Source organism: Phodopus roborovskii, unplaced genomic scaffold (genome assembly GCF_943737965.1).
Source record: "Phodopus roborovskii unplaced genomic scaffold, PHOROB, whole genome shotgun sequence".
Classification (NCBI taxonomy): domain Eukaryota; kingdom Metazoa; phylum Chordata; class Mammalia; order Rodentia; family Cricetidae; genus Phodopus; species Phodopus roborovskii.
In genome coordinates, this window is record NW_026126460.1 from 7,694,660 (window position 1) to 7,712,676 (window position 18,017).

General features: G+C 35.6%; 1 protein-coding gene across 1 annotated transcript in view; it reads left to right on the forward strand.

Moving 5' to 3' along the window:
* Nbeal1 (neurobeachin like 1) overlaps positions 1 to 18,017 on the forward strand; it is a 147,629-nt gene that overhangs the window by 56,897 nt on the left and 72,715 nt on the right. The window contains exons 11-20 of the mRNA XM_051190293.1: positions 2,120 to 2,203; positions 6,243 to 6,341; positions 6,429 to 7,009; positions 7,877 to 8,009; positions 8,722 to 8,841; positions 9,866 to 10,169; positions 12,172 to 12,257; positions 14,308 to 14,397; positions 16,341 to 16,509; positions 16,940 to 17,073. Of these exons, the coding sequence (XP_051046250.1) occupies positions 2,120 to 2,203; positions 6,243 to 6,341; positions 6,429 to 7,009; positions 7,877 to 8,009; positions 8,722 to 8,841; positions 9,866 to 10,169; positions 12,172 to 12,257; positions 14,308 to 14,397; positions 16,341 to 16,509; positions 16,940 to 17,073 (1,800 nt within the window). The remainder of the gene's footprint in view (positions 1 to 2,119; positions 2,204 to 6,242; positions 6,342 to 6,428; positions 7,010 to 7,876; positions 8,010 to 8,721; positions 8,842 to 9,865; positions 10,170 to 12,171; positions 12,258 to 14,307; positions 14,398 to 16,340; positions 16,510 to 16,939; positions 17,074 to 18,017) is intronic.

The following is an 18,017-nucleotide window of genomic DNA, read 5'->3' on the forward strand; positions in this document are numbered from 1 at the left end:
ATTTAAAGTAAAGTATAAATCACCATTATAATTCTATTTGTGATAGTGTGTGCTTTTTCTTCGATTTGGGAAGATAAAAAGTGCAGGAATGGAACCCAGTATCACTGTTGACCATCTGGTAATGACTTTGTGTGTGAGGGGCTGCTGTTTCTAAGCACTGTGGTGTACTGGGACGTGAGGGCTCTGTTTGTGAATATGCGTAGTCATTGTTAATATCTTCATTCTTGGCTTCTTATTGACACAATGATTGTAATTCAATGGACAACCTGAATCCAGGAGGAAGGGAAGAAGATGATGAGCATACAATTTGATTTTTTCCTGTTCTCACAATTCAACTCTATATTGAAATATCAAAACAGATGTATTTGTTTTTTCTCCAAATATATTTGATAAATTAGTTTGAGAAGAAACAAAATCCTACCTGTAAAATTGCTTTTTTTTCCTCAACATAGTTTGTTAGAGAATTTATATATGTTTTGTTAGAGTTATTTTAATGTTTAAGTTTACTGAGTTGTAGAAAAAGAGACTTTTGTAATTTGTTAATTTCTATTTTTGGGTATAAAAATAGAGATTCATAGAGCTCTTTATTGCTGTAGATTTCTCCTATTTAGACTCTCTGAAGAGCTTCTTATATATATTAAATTTTTTTGCAAAAGTCTATGGAAATTAAAAACGTAGCTATAATGAAGTCTTTTTAGTTTATTCCTGAATAAAGTCTCACACAGATTTTATTTGTATGAACCTGTGTGTATAGAATTTTAGTCCATATCTTCAAGTATTTACTACATGTTTTTCCTATGTAATACTTGACAACAATACCAATGAAAGTCAGGACTCTAGATTAAATAAACATAAAAGGTAATAGAACACAAAGATCTTTTTTTTTATGCATATAGAGTATTTTTTATTTAATTTTATATAACAAAGTCCAATTAAATGAAAACAAACATTTATACACAATATTTGGGAATTTGGGCGTCGTTCTTTCCAAACTACTTCCTGCTGGTAAGGGGCGCTGTCTTGGGGGATTCGAAGAAGATTCAGATATCCTAGCTGTAGTCTGTAGGGCTGTTTTGTCCAGCTGTTTGGAATGTAGGATCAGCTGAACACAAAGATCTTAAGAGTTTCTTCTGTGTGCAGATCAGTTCTATTTGGAGTTAGAAAAGAGAATGCTATTGTGGAATGGCTAACTTCAGGTCATAATAATGTGTTTGTTTGCTTTTAAATTGTATTAAAGTTTGTGTGTCTATAAGACTGCAGTGCCCTCAGATGCCAGTAGAAGGCATCAAACCCTGAGGACTGGAATTAATAGACTATTGTGAGCTGCCATGTGGGTGCTGGGAATTGAACCCAGGTCCTCTGCAAGAACAGCCAGTGCTCTTAACTGTTGAGCCATCTTTACAGCCCCCAGCTTTCTAGTCTAAAGTCTATGCTGTGAAGGTTCATTAAGTCTTACATAGCAGCCATGTTTAATATTTATTTATCCTAGTATTATTGATGACAGTTATTGGTTTATTTTCCCGGAGAGTCTCCTGATATTTAATGCATCTCATATTTATGATTAAGCTTAAATAAAAGTCAAAGTTTTTAATTCTTGCCTAAAACTTTGGCATTAAGGATTGTCTTCTCCAATACATGTCAGTACTAATAACTACATATTTCATTTTTGTTATTTGCCTCAAATTTTTTGTAGAAATAGATGTGCCTGTTTAAAGATATGTCCACACCATTACCATTTCAGTACAGTATTTAGAAATTAAGCCTACTAAGTTCAAGTATATTTTTGAAGGGAAATTAAAGCATAATATAATTTCTAGTTGCAGACTTCCCTCCCCTCCTCTTGAGATTGTCCATTATTTTTTAAAAGCATGTGTAAAGTTTGTTTTTCCTCCCCCTCAGAACATTTAATGTAATAAGTGAATGTGCTTCATTCTTCTTGACATACAGCTTATCTTCTGTTAAGTAACTTTTTCTTTCAGATTATAGTGTTTCAACAATCCATCTGATAGGAAGAGGAATGTAATGCATGTGATTATTTCTTCAGGTTTACAGAACAAAGGTTTCCATGTGAACAAAATCCTCAGTACGTTTGTTAATTTCTTGCTGTCCCCTCTGGTAGGTGTTTCAGGGACAGTTGGATTGTTTGGCTGTATCAACCATTCAAGCTTTGACAGCAGTGATGAAGAATTCTCCGGCTGCTAAGGTGAGAAATGGATCTTTTAAAATATGTTCATTTTATCAGTTTTTGCTCTATAAATTCCAAAGTGATGTGTGAAAGTGTATAAAATGCATGGCATAACACCTGTAATGAAGTAGTTTACAAAAATAGCTTATCTTCTTATAATTTGCTAATAAGTTTATAGATGAACTCTTTTATGGATACTTGAGGATTTCAAAGATATTGGTGACTTCACATGGTAGTAGATACCTTTAATCCCAGCACTCAGATGGCTTTTTGTGAGTTTGGGATCAGCCTGGTCTACATAGCCAGTTCCAGGCTAACCAGGGCTATGTAGTGAGACTATATATAAAAAAAAAAATTACATTGATCACTGAACTGCACACTAATAACTGTTTATAGTCTTGTTCAAAAGAGGGTTACATTATTGGGGTTAGAGGGGTCATATTGCTGGTGTTGTGAGTGAATGTATGGTTATTGAGCTTAAATAATTAAGTTTCATCTATATAACTTTTAAATAAATAATCAGTTTTGCTATTTGACTAGTTTATAAATATCCACAATATATTTTTCTTTTTTAATTAATTAATTAATTTTATTTTACATAGTGATCCCTCCATCTCTCTCTCTCCTTCCTTCTCTCCCTCCCTCCCATGCCCCCACCACCACTCTCCCATCTTACCCCCCCCCCACTCCACAGGGAGGGTGATGCCTTCCAGGAGGGCTCAACAAAATCTGTCAAGTCATTTGGAGTAGGGACTAGGCCCTCCCTCTTGCCTCTAGGTTAAGGAAGTATCCCTCCATGGGGAATGTGCTCCCACAGTCCTTTTGGGCACCAGGAACACATCCTGGTTCCACTGTCAGAGGTCCCTTAGTCTGCTCAGGCATTCTAACTGAAACCCATGTTCAGGGGTCTGAGTCGGTCCATTGCTGGTTTCCCAGCTATCAGTCTGGAGGCCCATTAGCTCCTCCTTGTTCAGGTTAGCTATCTCTGTGGGTTTCTGTAGCCTGATCTTGTCCTCCCTCTCTGCATCTGGATTCTAGTTTGGCTTAGTGTTTAGTTGTGGGTGTTTGCTTCTGTTTCCATCAGCTACTAGATGAAGGCTCCATAATGGTGGATAAGTTAGTCGTCGATCTCATTATCAGGGCAGGGCATTTATGGTAGCCTTTCCACTGTTGCTCAAATTGTTAGTTGGGGTCAGTCTTGTAGGTTTCTGAACATTTCTCTAAAGTCAGTTTTCTCTTCCAACCTGTAATGGCTCCCTCTTTTATGGTCTCTCTCTTTCTTTTTCTCTCATCTATTCCTCCCCTGACTCAATCTCCCTAGCCCCATGTGCTTTCCTCACCTTGTCAGTACTGGACTTGTTTTCCCAATGCAGTAGCTATATGGTTCTGTTTTGTTTTGTTTTGCTTTGTTTTGTTTTGTTTTTTTTTTTTTTTTGTGATAATTTACTTTGGAGTTTTGTTTGTTCTCTTTAAAAAGATTTATTTATTTTTATGTGCATTGGTGCCTGCATTTATATCTGTATGAGACATACATGATCCTCTGGATCTGGATTACTGATGGCTATGAGCGTCCATGTGGGTTCTGGGAATTGAACCTGGGTCCTCTGGAATTGGAACCAGTGCTCTTAACTGCTGAGCCATCCTCCCAGATCCTTAATCTCAGTGCTTATCCACTGTCTCTGTAGTTTTGTCTGATTATGCTCGTATACTGATAAGTAGCTCATCGAGAGGTTCTAAGTATTGTGAGATGTCTGTGTAACATGCCAGGCATATGCTAAAATACATAGTTCATATTAGTGACATGGTCACTGCCCTAACTTCTGATCTTCATCTCTGAAGTACCATATGCTCCACTTTTCTGCTACCAGCAATGTTCCTTGAAATATTGTAGTTCGGCAAGGTGGTGGTATGCGTCTTTAATCCCAGTGGTACTTGGGACACTGAGGCAAGCAGATTTTTGTGAGTTCAAGGCCAGCCTGGTCTACAAAAGTGAGTTCTAGGATGGGTTCCAAAGCTACACAGAGAAACCCATTCAAGAAACAAACAAGAAAATAAAAACAAAAATAAAAATAAAAAGGAAGAAAAATACTGTAATCTATGGTTAAGTTTATTGCAAACTTTATAGTCTGATTTCTAATTTTACTTGCCATTTAGTAATAGGGTTTTATTGTTGTTTGTAAGGGAAATCACTTTAAGCACTCAGAAATTCACTTATTAGTAAAACAGATTGCTAGTATTATTTCTGAAATTCAAACCTTAAAGGCTGTTCAAGTCATTTTAAAGGTTTTTTTTTTGTTTTTGTTTTTGTTTTTCTGTAATACCTTTCATGGTTTAAAATTTTAAAGTTTATGTACCAAGATGGGCTCTGGCTCAGTAGCAGAGTATATACTTAGTATGTTTAGGGCCCTAACCTTTTCTCCCTAAAGGATAGGTTTTATGACAAAGTACCTCTTGATAAGACTTTCTTCTTATCCTTGGGACACAGCTAACTCTTTATAGAGATAATTGGTTATACCAATTTTGTTTAAATCTTTTTATGGTTGGTGTATCTATTTTTTTGTTTTTTTGAGACAGGGTTTCTCTGTGTACCTTTGACTGCCCTAGGGCTGGAGAGATGGCTCAGAGGTTGAGAGCACTGACTGTTGTAGAAGACCTGAGTTCAATTCCCAGCAACCACATGGTGGCTCACAACCATCTGTCATGAGATCTGGTGTCCTCTTCTGGCCTGCAGGCATACATTCAGGCAGAATGCTGTGTACATAATAAATCAATCTAAACAAACAAACAACAACAACAACAACAAAAAAAAACTTTGGCAGTGTTAGAACTCAGAGATGATCCTGCCTCTGCCTCCCAAGTACTGGGATTAAAGGCATGCACCACAACCTCCTGGCAGTGTGTCTATTTTTGCCTAATTTAATGGAATGATTTTCTATTTTCTAGATTTTTGGGTGGTCTTTATATTTTACTTTTAAGCTAATGTGAACTTATTTAGACAAAGAGAACATAGAGAAAATTCTTTGTACTCCTATTCTGGCCACTTAAAATTTGAGCATTGGACTTTGGGAGCTCATTCCCCCATGGAGGGATACTCTCTTAGCCTAAATACAAGGGGGAGGCCCTAAGCTGTGCACCAAATGATGTGACAGACTTTGAGCATCCCCCATGGAAGGCTTCATTCTCCCTGGGGTGTGGATGGGGAGTAATGGGGAGTGGTAGGAGAGTAGGTGGGGAGCCTGGGAGGATGAGAGGGAGAGGGAACTGGGATTGTTATGTAAAATAAGACTGTTTCTGATTTAAATAAAAAATGCAAAAACAATATTTTTTTTTAAGCATAGTTGTAGACCTAGCTCAAGGCTTCCATTCTGCTACTGAGATACATTTACTGGGTCTCATTTATAACCCAGGGTAGCCTTGAGCTCTCAAGCCTTCTGTCTCTACCTTTTTAGTTCTTGGCCACTACACTAATCAGGAATCTAATCTAGCCCTTCTTTGTTTTTCTCTTCCTTTGTTTCATTTCTTTGTTCTTTCCTTCCTTCCTTTTATGGAATCAGAGCTCCAGGCCAGCCAAAGCTATATGGTGAAACCCTTTCTTGGGTGTTGTGGGATAAGGGTGGGGGAGACAGAGGGATCAAGAAGGTTAGGGTGTAGGAATTTAATAAGCAGAACATACATAGTTCTATAAGACAGTTGTTTTAATTTCACCTGTTTTGCATTTTGCTGGACTTTTATACCTTTATTATTATTACAGAAAAATATAGAATCCGTTTTAAGATGAACACAGCCAGGTCCAAGGGCACATGCCTGTTATCCCAGTCCTGAGATAGGTGAGATAGATGGAAGGATTTCAATTTTAAGGGCAGTTTAAAGGGATATAGAAAGACTCTGGGGCAGGGAATGAATATAGATACATATAAATAATGTAAGATAATAAAACTGATTTCAAAATCTTTTTCTGTATTTTATTAACCAAATAGTTTAAATAAGCTTTTGACATTTAATGTTCCAACAGATGTAGTATTGAAAATGTTCTTTGATATATTTTTTTCCCCTCTAGGAAGTATTTAAAGAAAGAATTGGCTATATGCACATGTTTGAGGTATTAAAATCTTTGGGTCAGCCATCATTAGAACTGCTTAAAGAACTTATGAATATGGTAAGTTTGTAACCTTTATGATGGGAAGTTCCATTATTTCCACTTTAAGAATAGTAACTAACCTTTTACTTTTGTGTCACTTTTTAGGCTGTAGAGGGTGATCATACTTCAGTTGGTATTTTGGGCATTAGTAATGTCCATCCTCTTCTGGTTCTTATCCAATGGCTTCCGGAGCTAGAATCCCATGACCTACAAATCTTCATCTCTGACTGGCTGAAAAAAATTTGTTGCATTAATAAACAGAGCCGAACAACATGCGTGAATGCAAATATGGGAATAAGAATCATTGAAACCCTTGAATCCCATTCTTCCCTACATCGCATTTGTGCTGAGAACTTGATTGCAATTCATGGTTCCTTGGGAAGTCAGTCTGTGAGCTCAGAAGAAGTCCGTCGACTACTACGATTGCTGAGAGTAGATGAATCTGAGTTTATCCACCCGTATACCATTCCTGTGACTCGTGCAATCCTGACAATGGCACGGAAACTCAGTTTTGAGAGTGCACTGCAGTATTTTAATTTGTCACATAGTATGGCAGGAATTTCTGTTCCTGCCATTCAGAAATGGCCTGGGTCTGCATTTTCCTTCACCGCTTGGTTTTGCCTAGATCAGGATCAGTTAACCCTTGGGACTGCTAACAAAGGAGGAAAAAGGAAGCAATTATATAGGTAATGGTACAAATTGTGGGATATAAATGAAGATTGTCACATTGTATATGCTATGATTCTTAAGTAGGATAAAGCATCTAGTTTTTAAATTTTATAACAGCTTATGAAACTTCTTCATCTTGTGGCTGTATATAGTTTAGAAGTGCTTTATTGCTTTCAAAATAATTCTGTATTTTATATATTTTTCTTGCTAAATACTGAGGGGCTTTAGGAAACACAAATGAAAGTGGTATAAAAGTGAAGAAGAAAAATAATAAACTCTTCCATTGAAGGAGCTGTGTTTTTATGTAAGACATTCAGGCCCCAGTGGCTAATAATTTTTAATATGCCTTATGATTTTTAAGAATTTTATGTACGTTTTCTGGATGTTTGGAAGAATTTAAAAGATTTGAAATTTTTAGTTTTTTCCTAGTTCAGAGGCTCAACTTGCAGGTTGCGATCCCTTTTGGGGGGTTGAAGGATGGTTGCCGAGGACCATCAAAAAACACAGATAATTATATTTGATTTATAACAGTAGCAAAATTACAGTTACGAAGTAGCAGTGAAAATAATTTTATGATGGGGTCACCACAACCTGAGGAACTGTGTTAAAGTGTCACAGCATTAGGAAGGTTGGGAACCATTGCTTTAGTTTGACAATGAATTCCTACTTCTAATGTTACCTTTTATAATTTATTAACCTTTATGCCCAAAATGGATTTAAGAAATGGCTAAGACAAAGTTTGGCTGATGTGTGGCAATAGAATTAAGTTTTCTGCATTGTTGATGAAGATATTTGTGATGGCATTATAGTTAATGATAATGAACTTCAATGATGAAGAGACTGTCAACTTGATTTCAAAGGTTTTGATAACATATTTTTGTTAGCTTTTTTACAGGAAGTGGAATGGGTTTTGAAGCTTTTATTACCCACTCAGGTATGTTGGTTGTGGCAGTGTGCACAAAAAGAGAATATGCAACAGTTATGCTTCCTGACCACAGTTTCTGTGATTCTCTCTGGGTAAGACTTTAGGATGCCACATCAAACTCTTCATTCTATCTTTCTTTTAGAAAGTATAATAGTTTGATGCATTTCTATGAAGATGTCTTGACTGCTTTGCCAATGACCATTTCCAAGTTCGTTGCAGCAAAGTTCTGTCTACAAAATGTTAGCTTATTTACCATTTTCATTAAAGAAGCAGTAATGATTTTTTTGCTAAGACTTATGAGGTCTTGAAGATTTTCTAGACTGATTTTAATTTTTTTTTTTTTTTTCTGAGACAGAGTTTCTCTGTATTATTTTGGAGCCTGTCCTTGAACGAGCTCTGTAGACCAGGCTGGCCTTGAACTCAGAGAGATCCACCTGCCTCTGCCTCCTGAGTTCTGAGATTAAAGGCATGAGCCACCAATGCCCGACTGATTTTAAATTTTAATTCAAAATGTGAGGTTGTTAAGCTAATGTATTTCTTTTGCTTATCTCAAAAATATGAAATGTTTCTCATTAAAAAAATAGTTTTTAAACCATTAGAAAATACAGAAGAAACTTAGAATTTTTGTGATTATTCTGGTAAAGGCTTAATTGTTTGTATATAAGTAATTGTTACTTGTTTTGAGAACATCATTGAATCAGCTGTCCTTAATATTCACAAAAATTATGAATACTGTGTAAGCATATGTCATTGCAAAGATATGATGCAATTTTAGTCATTTTAATGTACACTTTACTTCGTCAGCACAACATCACCATCGTTCACATGCCTGGAAAAAGGCCCTTTGGTCAGAGTCTTGTCTATATCTATGACAATGGACAACAGAAGGTTTCTGCCCCTCTCAGATTTCCTGCCATGAATGAAGTGAGTATATGTAACTTCTTTATAGGTCTAAGTGATTGCAAAATCCTGAAAATATTTAGGAAATACATGCTAATTTTTTTCCTAAAAATTTTTAGCTATGTTCTTTATGTTAAGAGATAGTAAAATGATACTCATTTTTCTTAGATAATGTCTGACATTATGTGAAAAAAAAATCAATTCAAGAAAGAAATATAATAAAAAACGTAGAAAAGTAGATTTAGCAAAGCCAAAGAAATGAATAGAACAGACCAAAGTATCATGAAAAAATACTCTCCCAAGTCTATAAAATATTTAAGGAAATTTATGGTGGACTCTCCTGTCTCTGTTACATTTGAACTAGTGATGAGAAGCTTCAAACTCTATCCTCCACACATAAAACAGCTTTTAGAGACGTTAAGAAAGTCTTTTGGGACTAATAGGATGAAGTAGAGTATTTGTCAGTATGATTTACCTAATAACTTTCTTGCTTCTTATCATGACTGTTGAAGGAAGCTTTTTAATTAACATTATACTATTACATAATACTGTTGGTAAAGTAAGCTCTTTTTAACTTTTTAACAATAATACCCATCAAATACAAAGACTTATTGATTCATAAAAGTATTGTCTATATTCTCTTTGCCAAAGGTAACTTTGATACTGATTCATATATATGTCATGATCCAATTGAAAATTTGACTTCCAATTTTATTTTTAATGCATTTGTTTCATCTGATTTTTACTTAATTTTAAAATTCATTCAATTATTTTTGCATTGGTGGATATTAAACCTAAGCTTCATACATGCTGGATAAGTATTTTACCATGGAGCTACATGTCCAGCTCCATAGCATTAGATTTCATTGTTTAGTGTTGTGTTTTTTGAGATAGGGTTTTTCTATGCAGCTCATGATCATTTTGCCTTGGCCTTCACCAATTCTGGGACTTAAGTGTGCCACCTAACCAGCCTTAACACTGTTGAAATGTGAAGAGAGGGATTTATTTAAATTTGTGTAAATTTTGTCATTTTTTTCTTAACTCTTAGCCATTTACTTCCTGTTGTATTGGCTCAGCTGGGCAAAGAACCACTACTCCTCCACCATCCCAAATCCCAGATCCTCCGTTTTCTGCTCCCATTACACCTCATCGGACATCCTTTGGTGGAATATTGTCATCTGCCTCCTGGGGAGGAACAATTGAAAAATCAAAATTAGTTACCAAATTAATCTCAGCTGGAACCCAAGATAGTGAATGGGGTTGTCCCACATCCCTGGAGGGCCAGCTAGGATCTGTTACTGTGTTCCATGAAGCACTGCAGCCTCCTCAGGTCAAAGCTTTATACTTAGCAGGTGAGCATGTACAGTCCCAGTATGTATGATTGTCCTTTCCCCGCTTTTGCCTGAATGTATCCTAAAGAGTTATGTGATTTAACGACATTATAGACCTGTGGTTGTTTCAATTGGAACTGAAGATAAAAGCCTGTCATGCAGTAAACTTTTTAGTAGGCATAACAAAAACTAGCACTTAGGAAATATTTAAGATTTATTTATGTATGTGCACATGTGTGCACCTTTGTCAGTTCATGTCACCATGTGTGTGCAGGTGCCCTGATAGGCCAGAGGGCATCTGAGCTTATAGAACTGGAGTTACAGGTAGTTGGGAGCTGGTTGAAAAGGGTACTGGGAACCTAATCCAGATCCTCTGCCAGCGAAGTAAGCATTCATAACCATTGAGCCAGCTCTATCTTCATTGTGAGTAATACTTAAATTGTAATTATTGTAAATAGTCTGTGTTAATCCTCTGGGGTTGCCATTATAAATTACTACAGACTGCCTTTTTAACCACCAGAATTTATTTTCTCATGTTTGTGGGAGTAAAAATCCAGGGTTAAAGTAATATGAGGCATTCTAGTGAGGCTTTTCTTTGTTTTAGTGACCCCTTTCTTACTGTAATATCAACTTGATCTTTCCTCAGCATGTACATGAACTGAGAAAAAGACCTGATTGCTACAGTGTCTCTTCCTTTTCTTATGAGGGACCCTGTTAGATTGGGACCCTATTCTTATGACACCATTTAACTTCAGTGTTCTGTTTAAAGGTTCTAATTACCATGCAGTCACATTGAAAATTAGGTTTTTAGAGTGAATGTTATGGTCATTCAGTTCCATCCATAATGTTTTCAGTACTTTTGACAGAAATCAAGTCTAAGCCTGTCTACATAAGAAATCATATAATTAATTTTAAAATCTTGAGTCTTGGTCCAGAACTTGTCACTTTTATGATTTATGTTTTAATATGCATGAAGAATTTCTGAGGGCATACAGTTAGGTATTCTTGGGTAACACTTTAAATGTTCTTTTTATTTTTTGGCTATGATTTTTGAATATAATATATTCATTACATTTGAGCTTTATAGTTTTATTTTGTCAGAATATTCTGAATTTGTCTTTTAAGAGTCATGTACATAATTCTGTAAAGTAACTTGTTTTTCAGCAGAATACCTTGCTCAGATGGCATGAATATTTCAAAATGAGTAGGATCCCAATGTTAATGTGAGCTTGTTGGCCAGCCAACCTAGCTAAAATAGTGAGCGTCAGGTTGAATAAAAGATGAGTTTAATAAAAACAAGGTGGATCTAGTTGTGGCACATATTGGATGCTGAATAGACAGAGGCTAAGGAAGAGAAAGATAGAGGAAGACTCCCAAAATCTTCCTTTGGCCTCATGAGCACTTGTACCTACCTATACATATGTGCGCATCTCTCTCTCTCTCTCTCTCTCTCTCTTGCACACACACACACACACACATTTTTCTTCCATTATATGTCTAATGGAACATTGTTTGAGCTTACATTTAGTTGCAAATGAAATTGAGCACTGTTATTTACATTACTTATACTGTTACCTACTTTCTATTTCTCTGCTGTCTGTTCACATTGGGTTTTTAAAATTTTTTTAAAGATAGGGTCTTATGATATAACCCTGGCTAGCCTTGAACTCACAGAGATCTGTTTGCTTCTGTCTTCTGAGTGCTAGGATTAATTTTTCTATATTCTTAATCTTGAATTTATTTATATTAAATAAATCAATAATTTTTTTGTATTTTACAGTATTGTCATAATGCTACGTACAGTGTCCTTCTGACAGCAGAGATTGCTATCTCCCCAAATTATTTAGGTTTTCGAAAAATTTATAGGTGGCATAAAACTAAAGTACGTGTTGCACAGTGTGTTTTAGCTATGTTATTTGAGTAGCTTGAAGCATCTTGATTTTAAATTTTGTTTTGGTAACAGAATCAAGGAGACCATGCATGTTCAATGATATGTATGTATATATATGTAACTAATTTTCAGGTCCAAATTGCTTAAGCCCTTGGAAGTGTCAAGACTGTGATATGGCCGACATGCCAAGTAGCATCCTTCTTCAGTACACAGCAAAGGTCAGAGTAAATGCATGGATTGTCCATTGTTATAACTGTTGTGAGCTTGAATTCATTGTTTTATTCCTTTCCTCATTTCACTGGGTTATTGAGGTTTGGCTTCAATTCTAGTTTTTAAAAAATTAGGGATTTTTAAAGGAAGTCGGTAAGCAGTAGAAATTAAGGCACACCTACTCAACTAGAGTTCAGTTGCTATGTCATTCTACTAGTGTACATTGAACTGGTTTCAGGGATTTGTCCTGAGTTGTTTTCAGTGAGTGAAACCTTTTAAACTTGTATTTCTCTTTTATCTGAAGAGAGAGGTGAAACAGTTGTTCTCAGACTTTGGTTCACTTTTTAAAAATGTGATGTTGAGGGGCAGGGAGATATTTCTAAAGGACAGAAAAATCTTCCATTATACCTGCCATGTCTAGTGAATTTTCTTCAGAGACCTAGTTAGTGAAAGTAGTTGGAACTGTTGAAGACTCAAGAAAAAAAGATAAAAAGGGAGGAAGAAAGCAGAGAATTGTCACAGAATTATTTGCCTTCATCATATTAAATGTTACATTGGCACAGGAAATACTTTTATTGTGTGAGATAATATGGAATATCTTTTTCTAATTTAGCAAGCTGGTACATGCTCATGCTATTTATTTGTTACATTGGACTTAATAAAATAAACTTACTGATTTTATATTCTGTCAGCTTTATATTTTGATAAATTTCAAACCTTAGAAGTTAAAAAACATACTAGTATAGTAATTCTATATATTCCTTACCCAAATTATCTAATTGTTAATATTTTGTTGTATTTGATGACTTTTTCTCAGGTCATTTGTAAAAGCAGATTGGAATAGCTATAAAACGTTATCCCTGAATGTTTTTACATAGATACTTGAATAATTGAATATATAATCTGTATTCAGTTTCCTTAAAAATACTTATTTAGCAAAAATTAGTTTTGATCCAGTCAAGATTCATGTGCTTTTCCCAACAATATGTTTGTTTACCAAACAATAATTCTTGGCAACTGCTAGTCTTTACTTTCCTATTCAGTCTCCAGTATGTCACACAGATGTCGAGGAAATCATTGCATCTAATCCAAATAGTTAGAGTGACATATTCTTGATATGTAATGAGCATCTGGTTTTTAGTGTTTCGCCTTTTTACAAAGTGATTTTGAATTTTGTGTTATTAAGATTGTGTGTGAATGTGTGTATGTGTGCATGTGTGTGCGTGTGTGTTTGTGTGTGCATGTGCGCACACTTTTAACTGAGTTCATTGTGTTTTTGCATCCTTCATATCCTCTTTGGAGGCTGATGACATGCTTTAAAAATCATACTGTAAGAGACAGATTCTACTTGGCTTAATCTCTTTCACCAGCTTTTTGAGCACTCTTTAAAATAACTCAAGTATTAACAAATGCCAGTTTGTTAAATGGTACATTGAAGACTTTTCACTAGTCAGCAGTTTTTCATTCTTGTCCTTATTTGTAGTAGGTGTTTAGTCATCTTTTTCTTTAAGTCTTTGTGCCAAGAACTGAATGCAGTGACCTGCGTTTCATAAATGAGTACTTTAGAATTTTCTCCCTTTTTTTTTTTTAAATGAGACATTAATGACTTGAGATGGTCCAGTAGGTAAAATAATTGATGTTTAAACATAAGGACTGAGTTTGGATCCTCAAGCACCCATATAAAAGCTGGACCTTATGAGGTTGTGTGGCACTCACCCCAGTGACAAGTACAGAGATTACTTGCCAATACTCTAATTGTTGAGCTCTAGATTCAGTGAGGGACCCTGTCTCGAAGAAAGTAGAGAGTGATTAAAGACATCCAAGATCTGATGTCTACCTCTGGCATCCACAGAGTAGAGTGGATTGCATGCCCCGCCACACACACACAGGGATGGGGCGGAGGGAGGTGGGAGATTGGTAAAAGGCAACTGCTAGGTAAGTTATTATTGATTTTATTATGTACTTTTAAAATTATGGTGAAACATTTTCTATATAATTACAGTTAGGTTTTGTTTTAATTGCACTAAGATGTGTGTTTTATTTTTCTTTTGTTCTTAGGCTTGCAAAAATTCAATTTGCCTTGACTTGTCTACTAATTGTTTGCATGGAAGATTAACAGGAAACAAAGTAGTGAATTGGGACATTAAGGTAAGTTAACAATATAAAATAGGCAACATAATATAATTTAAATTTACTTTAAGAGTAAGCATAGCACATTATGGTGATATTGTATGATCTATTTAAGCTTGCCTAAGGATTCAGAAAGCAGAGCCAGCCACAAATTATAGAGGTCAGGCAGTGGTGATATATCCCTTCAGTCCTAGTAGCCATACTAGCTACCCAGGCAGTGGTGGCATACACCTTTAATCCCAGGACTCAGGAGACAGGCAGATGGATCTCTCTAAGTTCAAGGCCACCCTGGGCTTCACAAGAGTGATGAGTAACAGAGCTCATGCCTTTGATCCCAGCACTAGGGTTCACATGCCTTTAATTTCAGCTCTAAGAGGTGTAAAAAGCAAAGGGTCTCATGTGGAGATAGATTCTCCAGCCACAATGAGGAGAGATGGCAGTCTAAAGCTTGGTGCAGAGCTCCTGGAGATAGGATCAGTCCTTTCAGCTTGAGGTAGAGCTAAGAGCTTAGTGGTGGCTGCTTTGCCTCTCTGATGTTCAGGTTGAAGTTTAAACCCCAATATTATCAGTCTCTGGGTCTCTTATTTATTGTGCTACAGCACATAGCTAGAATTTTGTTTGTTTGTTTGTTTGTTTGTTTTTTCAATGCTAGGAAATGGACCCAGGACATTCTGTATTCTGGGCAACTGCTTTGGCACTGACCCACATTCCTAGGCCCTGTATAATGAGGAGGGGGAAGAGGTGTGAGTTATGTGTATGTTGTTAGAAGTCTCTTGTTCTTCACTTAATGCTTTGATTGACTGAAAGCTTCCTTTTAGGCTAAGCTGCGCCATGAGCTTTCAGGATCCTCATGCCTTTACCTTTGTAAACTATGCCATCAACCAAGGCAACTTACAAAAATGCTGTTGCGTATATTGATGTATAAGTTGCATAGTTTAACTTTTGCTTACCATGTTTTTACAAGACTAGTTCAGTATGCTATATATACAAATCAACCAATCAAACATTTTCTTTAACGTGGGAAACAAAATAGGAGCAGCATTATTACGAGAAAAAACAGTTAAATTTTTATGGTTAAGTAAAATCAGGGTCTTCCCCCTCACACCCAAAAAAAAAAAAAAAGCCAAGAATGAAAATATTTGTTGTCCGAAAAGTTTAATTATTACACAAAGACCTCTTTAAAATCAGTATGCTTCCCCCTATAACACACACTTTTTATCTTTTTATTTAATGGATAGAATAATTTTAGATCATTTAAAAATATGTAAAACAAAGTAGCAGGTATGTAATATATGAATAGGTCTTGAAATCTCAGGTACAACATAAAGAATATATTGGGAGTTTTGCTGAATAAGTGTTCTATAGCTGCAGTTGTGACAGGTAGACAAATGAGATGGGAGATTTGTTACCCTCCTCTCCCCTTTCCTTTCCGCTTCTCTTTCCTCCCCTTCTCTCCTCCACTCCTTGAACTTGGAATGTTCCTGCGCTAGCCTTTATTGTGCTAGGATTATAAGTGTACAATAACACATCATTGTTGGTCTTAATGTTTTAATGATTAATAATGAGTAACTTTATATAACATCCTCAGTATGTCAGGCATACAGCCCTTTTCATATTTTGGCTTACTTTACCCCTTCCATCTTTTGTTAACTAAAATTAGAAAAGTCAGTCATACTGTATGGTGACAGTTGCTTGTTTTAGCATTGTTAAAGTTACACTGTAGCCTGAGTTTGAACTCCCTAGGCTGTAAAAAATAAGCACAGAAAAATGGCCTGAAATGGTCTCTTTTGAATGTAATGGTTATCTTTGAGACTGTCTTCTAAATTTTTCTTTGAAGCTTAGGCTTCCTCATGCACTACTTAGGGCTTGTTAGCAAACTGTATCATCATGTATCCTGTAGATACTAAATTACACCATTGCTCTTATATTGTAATATTAAAGACTTTTAATTTTGTTTTCAGGACATTATAAATTGTGTAGGTGGGTTAAATGTACTTTTTCCTTTACTGGAACAAATAAGCCACCTTATCGAAGGACAGACTTCTGAAGGAATGAGTGAAAACACAGTTACTGAATTAATAACACCCATTGAACAAGAATGTATGGCATTGGCCTCCACAAAGGCATCAGGTAATAAGATTACATGAGCCTAAATTAGTCATTTAAAAAGTTGAGAATTAGTTGGAAAATAAAATGACATACCACTTAACTATTTATAGCTGTTGTAACTGTGCTACTGAACTGGCACAGTTCAGTAAATTTATAATATTTTTGTTAAAACACTGAAGATATTAATTTTACTTTTGACTAACTTTAGTTATACTCTTAGTAGGAAAAAAAAATTCTACCTCACTGTTAAGTCATGGTAAAAAAAAAAAAAAAAAAAAAGTATTTATGTGTATATACAATTATATAGTAAGTAGTTGCTGCTTTTTCTGATTTCATTGTATAAATAAATCTTGGAAGCAAGCTACTGAATTGGATTGCTTCTTTGTGTGTATTATCATATAAAATATGTGGTGAAAATGACTATGATAATGATGTTTTCCTGTTTTTATAGAGTCAAGACTAGAGAAAAATCTAGTTGCAACATTTATCTTGATTGTGAAACACTTTATTCAGAGACATCCTATCAACCAGGACAATCTTATTCATTCGCATGGAGTTGCAACTCTTGGTGCCTTACTCCAAAAGGTAATCAAGTCTAATATGTTGATTTATTAAGTGATGATCATGAATGGCTATTGTCATTTTATTCCTACTAAGTGTTGCTAATGATTATTGTATTACAGCTCAAGTTGTTTTAATGCATATGACTTGTTTCACAGGCAGCTTTTAGAAATTTTAATAAATTTAATAAATTACTTATGTAAGAATATATGTTCTTTGATGTATATGTCTTAGTTGTTAGATATAGTATTTGAGATGTTTGAGAACCAGAAGACTGTTTTACATGCTTTAAGGGAGAAGAAAGCTGAGATATTTCAATAAATGAAGTAAAAGTCTGTCTGGAAAGCTAGGGATTGTCAAATCCCAAGAATGAATCTCACTTTGTGTCCCAGATTTGTAGTTTTCTGCTATATCCTTCTGAGTGCTAAGATTATAGATGTGTGCAGTCATGTCTGACCTGATCTATAAAGACAAATTGCAAGTTTACCTTGGCTCTCTGATAAGTCCCAATCTATAAGGAATAATCAAAGCAAATTGCAAGGCCACTTTGATTGGAAGCTTATTGCATATACCAGGATTTGGCTTGTCTCCTGCAGTTATTACTATTTTTTCTTTAAACTTCCATAGCTGCTAAAAAAAGGCCCTATCATACGAGGTTTTAGAAAGGCAGGAGAAGCATTCCAAGAGATTAATGAGGCCAGCATGCCACTTTACCATGGCAGGTTTCTCATAGTAACCATGCTGGAGAGAAGGCCCCCCCACCCCTCCACACTCCCCCCCCCCCGTGGAGAAAGCTGGTCATAGTGGTGCATACATTTAATCGCAGCATTTGGGAGGCAGAGGCAGGCTGGTTTTTTTCTGTAAGATTGAGGACATATTGGGCTACATAGAGAGTTCTAGGATAGCCAGAGTTACATAGTAAGACTATGTCTCAAATAAGAAAAAGAAAAATCAGTTAAGCTTTGTGT